General features: G+C 32.8%; 1 protein-coding gene across 1 annotated transcript in view; it reads left to right on the forward strand.

Annotated features, from left to right (window-relative positions):
* LOC105553178 (chromosome unknown open reading frame, human C1orf27) overlaps nt 1–12,657 on the forward strand; it is a 49,661-nt gene that overhangs the window by 32,928 nt on the left and 4,076 nt on the right. The window contains exon 13 of the mRNA XM_011999154.1: nt 2,804–2,989. Within this exon, the coding sequence (XP_011854544.1) occupies nt 2,804–2,989 (186 nt within the window). The remainder of the gene's footprint in view (nt 1–2,803; nt 2,990–12,657) is intronic.

Below are 12,657 nucleotides of genomic sequence, written 5' to 3' on the forward strand. Positions count from 1 at the left end.
TGTGTGTGTGTATATATATATGAGGTATATGAGATGTTTTGATACAAGCATGTGATATAAACTAATCATCATGGAGAATGAGTTATCCATCCTCTCAAGCATAAATAAATTAAATTCTGATGTTGAATTTATACACCAAATTGTTAGATTTTAGATTTTGTCCTCATTTTACTTAGCTTAATTTTCTTATATACTGGTAAGATCTTATAGATGCTGTAATACAGTAAAATGTAGAACGTATGCCATAAAATTAACCTGAATTAGAGTATTTTTGCATGCATGTGGAAGTCTGTAAAGGACATTATAACTTTCTATTTCTGATCTCTGAAGTAAACCTAGGCTTTTAATTTTGGCTATCCAGATAAAAGAACTTAGTATGTCAATGTCAGTTTAAAACAAAACAAAACAAAACGAAAAAACCCTCCAATTAATCCTTATACTTGTTGTGATCTTCCTCTTTGATTCCTCTTAAGATATAGCCTAAGCCTTCTTCACTGTTTTAAGTCTTCATTTGATCCTGCTCAGCTTACTCTCATACATGACCTACTCATTGTGAAAATGGAGGTCATCAGTTATGAAACCTCTTACTTTTGCCCATCCCTACGTCAGTATCCTCTATACCAAACTCCACTGTCTTCCCAGAACATTTGTAATCCTCTTTGCCTGTGCCCATGATTCCACTCTCTGAATAGCACTTTTCCTATCCCTTTATGCAGATGTCCTCCTGTACTTTAATCTTCAGCTCTTCTATCACCTGTTCTAAAATAGTTTCTATAAAAAATAAATACATAAATAAATTAAAAGCTTCTATAGTACTGTGATACCAGCTAGGACATTTGAGCAATAGAAACTCAATTTTTATATTGGCTTAAATTTAGTTTTTTATTTGTTTTGAATTTATTCAGATAATTTTGAACTAAATACCATGACATGAGGATATTTCTAAAGGATTCTGCTTTTGAATGCTTTTTGAGATGTGTCTTTTCAAAAAGATTTCTCCTCCCATTTAAACCTCAGACCAACAGAAAACGAGTCTTATTTAGATACTCAATTACTAATTTAACGTCTTAATTTGAAAGTTATAAGTGCTTTTTTAAATTAGTAATTTAAATTTATTGGAACCAGTTATTTAATGTTTAATTTTTTTAGCTTATTTTTCAGATAGACCAAGAATTGATGTAGTTTGAAATGGTTTTAAAATTTTGCATGCCAATTGCACATGCACATTATAGTCATTTTTAAGTTTTTATTTAATCTGTTTCAAGTAACTGTGGCCCAAAATAAAATAATATAGTCCTAATTTCAATGTGTGGATAATTTTTGTGCTACAGTACAAATTGCAGTACTATTCTTCCACAGCTAGGAGACAGTCTGGTCAAAGAGTAAAATTTCTCTCCCAGTTCTCCTGTGCAAACAAGATGATACACCGAATCTGGAAGGAACACATAGTTTAAGCCATTGCATTTCCCGTGGCACTTAAGGCATTGTTCCTCATCTTCTGTTTGTAATTATGTAAAGTTACCACTAGTTTCTTGATAACGAAGTCTAGGTTACTATTAAAGTAAGCCCTAGTTTTCCACTTGATCTTTACATTAGTAACTTTTTAATCATATCTGTGGCTGAAAGAGGTCATTCTTTTCACAAAATTTCTATCTTTCTGATAGTTCATAAGAATCGTAGTGTTGAACTAAAAAGTAATCATTTACATGCAACAGTGACTATGTTAGAAATTAGGGAAAATAATATATTCCAGTTTGTAAGTATTCAAAGAATGAGATATTTATTATTTACTTCTATTTATTTTTTTCTAAAAATGATTTAAGGCTTTTTACAAAGAAGCATAAGTAAACAAGTGAAAATAAGTATTAGTAATAAAGAGTCAAAGGGAAGTTAAAGAAAGCAAAATGGAGTTGGTGGTGAGATTGGTACACAAAAAATGTATGTATGACTAGATGTCCTAAACATGCTTGATATAGGAAGGGGGCTGCATCTAGTAAGACCAAATTCATGGTGAGATTAGTACAAAAATGTATTCTATCAGATCCTGTGCACTTGGTGTAAGGTGGGTGGTAATTTGGCTCCAAACTTGGATGAAGGAGAGAAAAACCAACTGTAAAATGTACAGCGCCTATGAGGGTAAAACAAACAAGAGGGACAATGTTTCTGACATTAGGGACAAAATTGTCTCTTGAGTGTTCTTCATAGGACAGTGGGTCATATAAGAATGTGTAATCAACATCTTTACATTGAAGGCAATGATAAGTTTATTCTATTTTTATTTTTATTTTGAGATGGAGTCTCGCTCTGTTGCCCAGGCTGGAGTGCAGTGGTGCGATCTCGGCTCACCGCAGCCTCCACCTCCTGGTTCAAGAAATTCTCCTGCCTCAGCCTCCCGAGTAGCTGGGATTACAGGCACCCGCCACCATGCCTGACTAATTTTTGTATTTTTAGTAGAAATGGGATTTCACCATGTTGGCCATGTTGGTCTCCAACTCTTGACCTCAAGTGATCTGCCCACCGCAGCCTCTCAAAGTGTTGGGATTACAGGCATGAACCACTGCACTTGGAGATAAATTTGTTTTTCATAGGAGTATCATTTAGGTTTCTTGCAAAGACCAGGGGTTTTGAGGTAAAGCACAATTTGGTAAGAGCAGTTTTGTGCCAGATCAACTAGAAAATGAAAAAATACTGACCTTTTTTAAGCTTTATTTCTATTAGTTTTTTTATGTACTTCTGAAATATGTTATCACTGATACCAGTGACAAACCTATCTAAATATTCATAATATTTTTTCTCCTTTTAGATTCTGAAAAAGAGTTCCACATCCTCCCTTATCGAGTCTTTGTTCCCCTTCCTGGATCCACTGTAATGTTGTGTGATTACAAATTTGATGATGAGCCGGCTGAAGAAATCAGGGACCATTTTATGGAGATGTTGGATCATACAATTCAAATAGAAGATTTGAAAATTGCAGAGGAAATAAACACAGGTCATTATATGATGCTATTTAATAATCTGATTAGATTACAGCTAAGATTTTACCTATGAGATGTCTAGTTTAAATGGCATGTCTTTAGATTTTTTAAAGCTAATTCTGTTTGACACTTCAAAATATTAACTGAGACATTTTAAAATATATGTTTAATTTCTACATGTCTAGACATAGAGTGAGTATTTCCTGGGAAATTGTACCAAAATTTAAGATACTAAGGTATTTTTCAAGCTTAGCAAGTAAATCTTAATAAAACAAGTTCAGCATTAAGTAGGTAAAATTACATGTCAGACTTGGTAAGTCTTACTTACTTGGTAAGTAAGCACCATGTCAGAACAGAAAGTTTTAAAACACTAATTTACTAAACATTTTCTCCATATTATTTGCCTTTTTTAAATATCCCTTTCATGTAATTGGGATACTACACCAAAACAGACAGTTCCAGAAATTAGATTACTTTCCTAGAGCACAGATTTGCTGTACTATCTGGGTTTGATAACCCATTTTTTTCCCCTAGCCATCACTTTCACATTTGAATTTACACTTTGGAAGACTGTTTTGTTTTGTTTCACTTTCTTTTTGTTTCTGGTGAGTTCAGGGTATGAAAACATGTCTATAAATAAATATGTAAATTCCTTTTCTGATTTCTTAGTTATTCCTCTTTGCATAGTTAATTCTCCCTTCAGGAATAGGGTGTTTGATTCAGAGTGCGCTTGAGATTATAGTGAGTCAAGTTGGTATTTGATTGGGGAACTTCAAATCATAGTAAACTGCCTCAAGTTAGTTGCAAACCACCCTTTAGTTTCAGCAATGCCAGATCATGATGTAAAGCAATAAGCTTGTTTCAGTGGGGAAAATAAAATATACTAAATTACCCAGTACGTGGTGTTAAAATAAAGAAGCAACTACTTTCTAATCCCATGAAGACTAATAATTTTAAAGATATAACTGTAGCAGACGGAAAGTATCGACTTTTTGAAAGTAGACTGGTAAAAATGTTTACTGCTTTCCAAAATTTATTTTCCCTGGTTAGTGACTGCGTTATCTCTGCCAATGAAACTTAGAATCACGAGGACAGGGATTTTTGTTTGTTTTGTTCACTTGTCTATCGTTAATGCCTAGCAATAGTTCTTGAGCCATTCTGTTGTTGAATAGATCTTATAGTGTTGGTAGGATTATTCGAATTGACCTAATTTAACCTGTTAATACTGAAAACTATGTCCCTAGCAGATATAGTTCTATTCGCCTTCTATTCTTCATTTTACATACCAATCTGCCTCCCTGTAACCTATTCTTTCAGTAATACACACCAATAAAACATGAGTACCACTTCCTCGTTGAGACCATGCTTTAAATTTGAGAGCAACTGTTATATTCTAAATATTTCAAAGCCCTATATTCTCATCTACCTTAAGCTGTTCTTTTTATTATAGTTTCCAGACCACATTTTTTTCTTACCACCTTGTTTGCCTTCCAGTAGATTAGGAATTTTTAACCTGTGAGCTCCAAAACCTTTGGTGTCAGAGCTGAACTTTTAGAAGGTTGACAAATCACTTGAAAGTAATTGTATGATTTTTTTCTGAAGAAAAGGTCTATCGCTTTCAAAGAGTTGGTAACTAAGAAAAATTAAAAATTACTTCTTAAATATACTCTGGTTTGCTTTTCTTGAAATATGTTACCCTGATGAAGCTAATGCTCTAAAACTAATATCAGCCATTATTTCTATATCTGCCAGGCACAGTTTTAAGAGTCTTACAAATACCAAATTATCATTCCTTATAACAAGCCTCTGATGTAAATAATAATATTAATCCTATTTTCCAGATGAGAGAATTAAGGCTCAGAAAGGCCAGGTAACTTTTCAAAGTTACATCGCTCATAATGGTGGAACTGGAATTTAAACTTAGGCAGTCTGGTTTTAGAGTCTGTGCCTCTTTTCTAAAAATTTTGTTTTACTGCCTTTCTGTGGGAGCTAAATAATAAAGTATAGTACTATTACTTTCCATGATCTAGATACATATTTTAGCCTGGCGTTCTTCATTCCATCCCTTTAAACATTTTCAAGTGTAAATGGATGATGTTACATTATCTTGGTTTAATTTCATCTAGATTATGTCAATATAATTTCTCATTTGTTGGCTGGAATCTTGGATCTCATGTTTATATAAACATAATATAAATGTATGTTATGTTTATATATAATATAAACATATACATATATATAAATGTGTAATATAAACATTTTTATGTTTATATATAAATATAAGTTATATTTATAAACATGTTTATATGTTTATGTATGTGAATATGTTTATAAAATACAATATAACAATATATAAAAATGTTTTCTTATAAAAATATAAAATATAAATATATATCATGTTTATATATAATTTTTCGAATTACTTGTCACATTCTTAGTGCATATCACATTCTTAAACTAAGAATGACTAAGGGTAGCACTCTATGCAAAACTTGCCCCATTCACAAGTTACTTTAAAAGTCAGATATAAAAGAATAGGGAGAGTCATTTCATCTAGGTTTTTAAAATAATTCTTAAAAATATTTCTGTCTTAAGTATTTTTAACTCATTTAATTTCATGTTGTGTGTTAAACACAAGTATGTAGACTAACACTATTTTATTCAGTTCTCTTTAAGTTATATTTTAACAAACAGTTAATAACAGAGGTTAATTTTCTTTCTTTACATTGCTAAGATATTTAAAAAAATTTAACTTGGGCAACATGGTGAAACCCTGTCTCTACAATAAGAATACAAAAATTAGATGTAGAGGTTTCAGTGGGCCATGTTTACACCACTGCAGTCAAGCCTGGATGACAGAGTAAGACCCTGTCTCAAAAAAAAAAAAAAAAAATTAACTAGCTTCGACCACTGTAATGTATTCCTAAGAGGTAACTATGGCAACCTGGCATGACAGCCTCCCAAAACCAAAACTAAAACCCAATAAATTTGAATTCTCATGAAACCATTATATTTAACCATTGCATTTCAGCAAACATCTGTTGAGAGAGCAAAAAGGGCCTTTGCCTCTCTTGCTTACTGTTATATTTCTAGCACTTTACTAAGAGCTTAGCCTTGGCACGTCATAGGTTGTCAGTAGATATTTGTTGACTGAATAAATTATTTATTTTGTCAGTCCTGTGGATTGGGATCCAAAGAACAACAAAATGCTGATCCTGTCTTCAAGGAGCTAAGTAGATTTTTGTTTGTTTGTTTGTTTTTTGAGTCAGAGTCTTGCTCTGTCTTGCAGGCTGGAGTGCACAGGCGCATTCTCAGTTCACTGAAACCTCTACCTCCCAGGCTCAAGCAATTCTCTTGCCTCAGCCTCCTGAGTATCTGGGATTACAGGCGTGTGCCACCAAGCCTGGCTAATTTTTGCGTTGTTAGGAGAGATGGGGTTTCACCATGTTAGTCAGGCTGGTCTCGAACTCCTGACCTCGTGATCCACCCGCCACAGCCTCCCAAAGTGCTGGGATTATGGGTGTTAGTCACCACGCCCAGCCAATAGAGTTTTTAAAAAAATGTCTGTGTAGATACTATGTTTTTACTAACTTCAGGCTAGTTCAAACTAGGTAAACTCCTTCACTAAACTTTCTTGTAGTTCGCTCTTCTATGCTGTTCTTCTATAATACTTTACATACTTGTAATTATTTAAATCATCATTGCATATTTAATGTTGATCTTTCACATTAGACTATAAGATTTTTGAAAGTAAGTAGAGTATTTATTTATTTGTGCCTAAAACATAGTAGGTGTTCCTAAGTATTTGTTACTGATTCATAAATACTGAATAAATGATTCTTAGGAAACTACAGCACATCTTGTTTTCACATTTATTTTATACTTGACAAATTATAAGCTTATGCCTGGACAGACAAGGTTTTTAAGGTTTGTGTAGTATAGTATACTGAACGTGTTGAAGGTTTAAAAAGGCTATAATATTCGTAGATGTATGGCTGAGAATGTATAGTTCAGAACATTTTCAGGAGTATTGAACATTTAAGACATGAAATTATGTCTTTTATATGAAAATATGTAGCACTAGTTGTTGTCCCAGAAATTTTAATCTAGTTTACAGCATTTAGTATGTCTATTTATCAGATGTTTATTAAGCTTACGCTCTGTTCCAGACAATATAATAGATATGAATCAATAACTTGATTGCTTTCCTTTAGAAGCCTAGAGGAAAGATAGAATGTATATGCGTGATTAGTTATGCAGAGAATGTAGTAAAGTCCTAAGAGTACCTAAGTGCTCCATCAAGATTAGTGATGAGAATTTTAGGGTCTCCAGTGATTTGGTTAGTAATTTAATCAGAAAAAAGTCTCTATTATAGGCATTACCAGAAATCTACAATATACAGTAACAAAGTTTTGGCATTCCTATATTAAAATTTTAGTGGACCAGGCACGATGGCTCATGCCTGTAGTCCCAGCACTTTGGGAGGCTGAGGCGGGTGGATCACCTGAGGTCAGGAGTTCAAGACCAGCGTGACCAACATGGAGAAACCCCGTCTCTACTAAAAATACAAAGTTAGCTGGGCATGGTGGCACATGCCTGTAAACCCAGCTACTTGGGAGACTGAGGCAGGAGAATGGCACAAACCCGGGAGGCGGAGCTCGCAGTGAGCCGAGATCGCACCACTGCACTCCAGCCTGGGCGACAGAGTGAAGACTGCCTCAAAAAAAAAAGAAAAAAAAAAAATTTAGTAAATTATTTCCCTTTTTGTATTCTTTATTACAGTTGAGTATCCCTAATCTGAAAATCTAAAATCTGAAATGCTCCAAAATTTGAACCTTTTTGAGCACCGATATACTCAAAGGAAATATTCAGTAGAGCATTTCAGATTTTGGATTTTTGGATTAGGAATGCTAAATTGATGTACTGCAGATATTTCAGAATTCAAAAAAATCTGAAATCTGCAACACTTACGGTCCCAAGCATTTTGGACAAGGAATACTCAACCTGTACTACTTTTATGTTTCACTTCAACTGAAAGGTCACTGAAAGCACATACCAGTTTTATAAATTGATGCTCTATACAGTGTATAATCCTTCTTGTGTTGAAAGTTTCATAGTTTTGAATGATGTTTACTTTTGCAAATAAATAAAAGTTTTAATTTTAGCCTCAAAACAATATACTTTTTATCCATTATTGTCAGATATAAATGCTATTCTCTAATGAACTGTTTATATATATACTAAATATATTTTAATCCTCTTTCTTGAGTTCCCTCAGTAAACTTTATCATTAGCATTATTTGCACCTTGTTAAATATTCGCATGAACCAGTAAATATGAAATACCTTAAAATAACTTTAAAATCTTAGATAATATATAAATATTAATACATATGTCTGATTTATGGATTTTAATTTTCATAAACCTTTAATATTAAAACTTAGTTATATGTTTCACACTGTATTTAAAAATTATTTACTGTCTATATTTCTCTTTTTTATGCTGACAGTCTAGTATAGAGATGGATTAACAGTAGGAAGAGTTTAATATTACAAGAACAAAGGAAGCAAAACAGCAATTTGGAAAGTTTAGGTGTGTATACTTACATGTATGCCATATTAAACTCATGGTTTCTAGATGATATTATACATTTTTCTAATATTGTATAACGTATTAAAGATATTTCAGTATGGTAGGTATGATCCTTTCAGGACTCTGCCCTGTTTTTGAAACTTACATGAATCTCGAGTGAGTGAGTGAGTGAGTGAGTGAGCGAGTGATGTCTATTCTTGGTTGCCTATTATGTATTAGGATTCTACAGATAAAATATATAGTCCTGACTCTCAAGAAGCCCACAGTGCAATGGAAAATACAAAGAAATGAATTATTCCAAAACAAAGTGGCCCATGTGCTATAATGTGCTGATCTGTGGCTTTATTATTAATATCTAATTATTTGAAATTATTAATTGCTAAAACCACTAATAACTCTATAACAAAAATGAACAGAGAAGCGTCAGAACTCTTAGCAGAGGCACTATCTCTGTAAGGGACTCAGGGAAAGCTGCTTAGAGCAGGTGACATTTGAGTTCATTTTGAAGGATGAATACAAGTAAAAGTAGCTTTTTAGGAATTGAACACTGGTATGAGATATATTACAACCAAGAATATGACTTACCTAGAAGTATATTAGTTTTGCTTCATCAAGCATGGAATGATTTAGTAATTATGCATATTTATTATAAAGAACACATTCTCAAACAATAGAATAAAAACCTACATTTTAATAGAAAAATTAAGTGCCTTTACATAAACATCCTATTTTTTTTTAAGAATTATACGCACTTATTCACTCATTTACTCATTTATTCATTTACTCAAAGATATTAGATGCCACAATTTTACGAAGATAATGTCCAGGAATCCAGGCCTGCCACTTAGAACTAACCTTAAAGAAGTCCCCTCTGAGTCCTAGATTCTCTTGGGGTTGCTGTGAGAATTTGGTAAAACTGTTAGGGAAAATACTTTCTAAACAGAGATGATATTAACACATTATTAGGCTTTTAAATACTGAACCTCTGACTTGTAATGAAAAATATTAATGTTAAAGTATGAAAATGTTTTATAATATGTGTAAGTTTTCCTAAATATTTGAAATTAGAGTTTCCATATAAAATAAACCACAAAAAAGTGGAGCTCAAATGTTCAAATTCAGAAATTGGAATCAATTACTACACATTTAGGAACGTTAAATTTGCTATAAACATTTTGCTTTATCTTCTAAGTATTTAACATTACAGGTTGAGTATCCCTAATCTGAAAGTCTGAAACACAAAATGCTCCAAAATTAGAAACTTTTTGAGCACCAACATGATACTCAAAGGAAATATGCTCATTAGAACATTTTGGGTTTTGGATTTCAGATTAGGGATGCTCAACCAGTAAGTATAATGCAAATAATCCAAAATTTGAAAAAAAAAAAAAAATCATTTCAGGTAAGAGATGCTCAATTTATATTATTTACCTGATTATTACTTATTTCTGTTCTATAGTATGGTTGCCAAATAGTTGCTATGTTTAAAATACATATTTGCCAAGTAAGTGTCTTAAAATAACATACTTTTAAATAACTTAAGAGATGAGGAACAATTTGTTTGTCAAAATGACTCACTTGAGGTGAGGGATAACTGGCTTTAAAATTTCTTAGCTGTGTTAGTCATCTCCTAGTTGACGTTAACTTAATAATTTCAATGTACTTTTATCAACAGTACCATCTAAAAAATTTTGAAGTCACACCTTTAAAATCTGGTAAACCTCATCTTTGCCAATATCAGAGCTGAAATTAATTTTTGTCATTTGGTTAAACATTGACAATTATAAAAGAAAAATGAGTAATACTGAAGATACAATTTTATGGCTACATCGCTGACTATAATTATACATCAGTAATTTAGGATTTAGGGATAGGAAGAACACAGCCAACGAAGGAGTTCAAGTCTTAACATTTCATTTTAAGCTTTTAAATAGTCCTTCTTACCTATCAGCAGCTTGGAATGAAATCTGAACATGTCTGCAACTTTTGCATGCATTCACAGCCCTTGTTTTGTCTATCTTTTTGACAGCTGCTCAAGAAGAATACTTTCTTAACAATAATGATCAATTTTCGATTTGTCTGAATTTAAAATTACTTGGTTTTAAGGAATGGTTGAGATCTAATGTTGTATTGAATCACTGTGTTATTTGTATTTAAATTTCATGTAACATATTAAAATATTGGTGAAATAACACAGTGCCTGAGATTTGATTTAAAAATCCTACAAGCCTCCACCAAAAATAAACAAATAAATTGCTATTTTCATTATTGAAAAACATTCTGCTTCAGTAAAATCATCTCAAATTTGTATCAAACCACGTGATTTTATATGACAGATTTAAAAATGGAAATAGCAGGGCAATGGAATGCCTTTTATAAAAGTAAATTATTTGTGCAGAGTACGATCTTCTAGAGCATGATCTTCATATGTAATATTCAGTGTTAAATATATAAGTAATATGACAACTAAAACAATTTTTTTTTGTATGCAAGTATTCAAGTAACAAAGTTCCTATAGCAAATAGATATAATTCACACCATCCATTATTTTTGTTTGTTATCTGATATAAGGATTTTATTGGCCCAAATATGGGGAAAAAAAAAATAAACCTTTTTTTTTTTTTGAGACGGAGCCTAGGTTGGAGTGCACTGGCACTATCTTGGCTCACTGCAAGCTCCGCCTCCTGGGTTCACGCCATTCTCCTGCATCAGCCTCCTGAGTAGCTGGGACTACAGGTACCTGCTACCACACCCGGCTAATTTTTTTTGTATTTTTAGTAGAGATGGGGTTTCACCATGTTAGCCAGGATGGTCTCAATCTCCTGACCTCGTGACCCGCCCACCTTGGCCTCCCAAAGTGCTGGGATTACAAGCGTGAGCCACCGTGCCCAGCCAAAAAATACCTTTTTAACAGAGATATTTGCTCATAGAGCCAAATGTTGTTTTTGTTTTTATTTAACGTAAAATTGTATTAGCCATTCAACTTTTAGACCTATGGACTGAAGTTGGAAGAAATTTTAAATTACTAGGCTAATATAGTCTGGAACCGAAGTATTATAGCCTTTGAGAAACCTAGAAATTGGAAATATAGAAAACTAGATATTCCTAGACACAGTTCATAAGAATTTGTTGTTCTTTGTGACTGGTTTCATGTGAGAATAGAAAAAAAAAGGCGGGGAGGGTGTTTTTGTTTTTTTTTTTTAAAGTATTTTAGTTGTATACTTGAAGAACAAAAAAAAGAATGGTGGCGTCCTTGATTCTAATAAGATAGTTACTAGGAATTATTTATGAAAATCAAACTGTATGAGAAATTAATGACAAGTAGGTAATTTTTTTTCTTTTTCATCCGTTTTGGTATCATAGATACTTATTTCAGTAAGTTTACATGTCATTCTTTTGAACTCGTGCTAGTATATTGGGGTGCGAAGATGTCTGTAAGAACACTGTAAATTCAACAATAAGCTATTTTACTTTAAATTTAAACAATAATATTTACTATCTCTCTTGAGTTCTCTCTCTCTCTTTTGGGGAGTGGTGAGGGTAAATAAACAGATCAATCTAAACTAGTTGCTTTCATAACCTAGTTCCCTAGAGTTCTATAGAGTAGCATTCTTCTGTCACCTCTAGGATAGAAGTAAGGAGCTGGTCTGACTCCAGGAGTCCTCCTTCCCAGCTTCAGCCTGGCTAGCATACTTTCATCTTTTTTACACACTGGGAATTTCTGTCAGATTTTCTTTGTTTTCGTAGGATTCTTCAGTCCTAGGAGAAAAAAAATTGAAAACTATTAGCCTGTGTGGTCTTTGAGGATGTTATCAGTTCACACACTTTCATTGAGCATTAAATAAATTCAGATAGGCTAACCTACATAAATTGCTGTCAGCATAATGAAGTAGAAAGAGAACTTGCGTCCAAATCATCAGTCAAATGCCTGTGATGGTCAAATGCGCACTTTAACCTTCCAGGTTATGTTTTCCATTTGTAAAATGTGATGATGTCCTTGCCTTGCTTACCATTCAGAGTTGTTTTAAGGTCAAAATTTTTATCATAGTTTAAATTTCAAGTTGGATCAAGAGTCAGCAGATTTTTTTTT

The sequence above is a fragment of the Mandrillus leucophaeus genome, unplaced genomic scaffold, assembly GCF_000951045.1.
Source record: "Mandrillus leucophaeus isolate KB7577 unplaced genomic scaffold, Mleu.le_1.0 Scaffold584, whole genome shotgun sequence".
NCBI lineage: Eukaryota > Metazoa > Chordata > Mammalia > Primates > Cercopithecidae > Mandrillus > Mandrillus leucophaeus.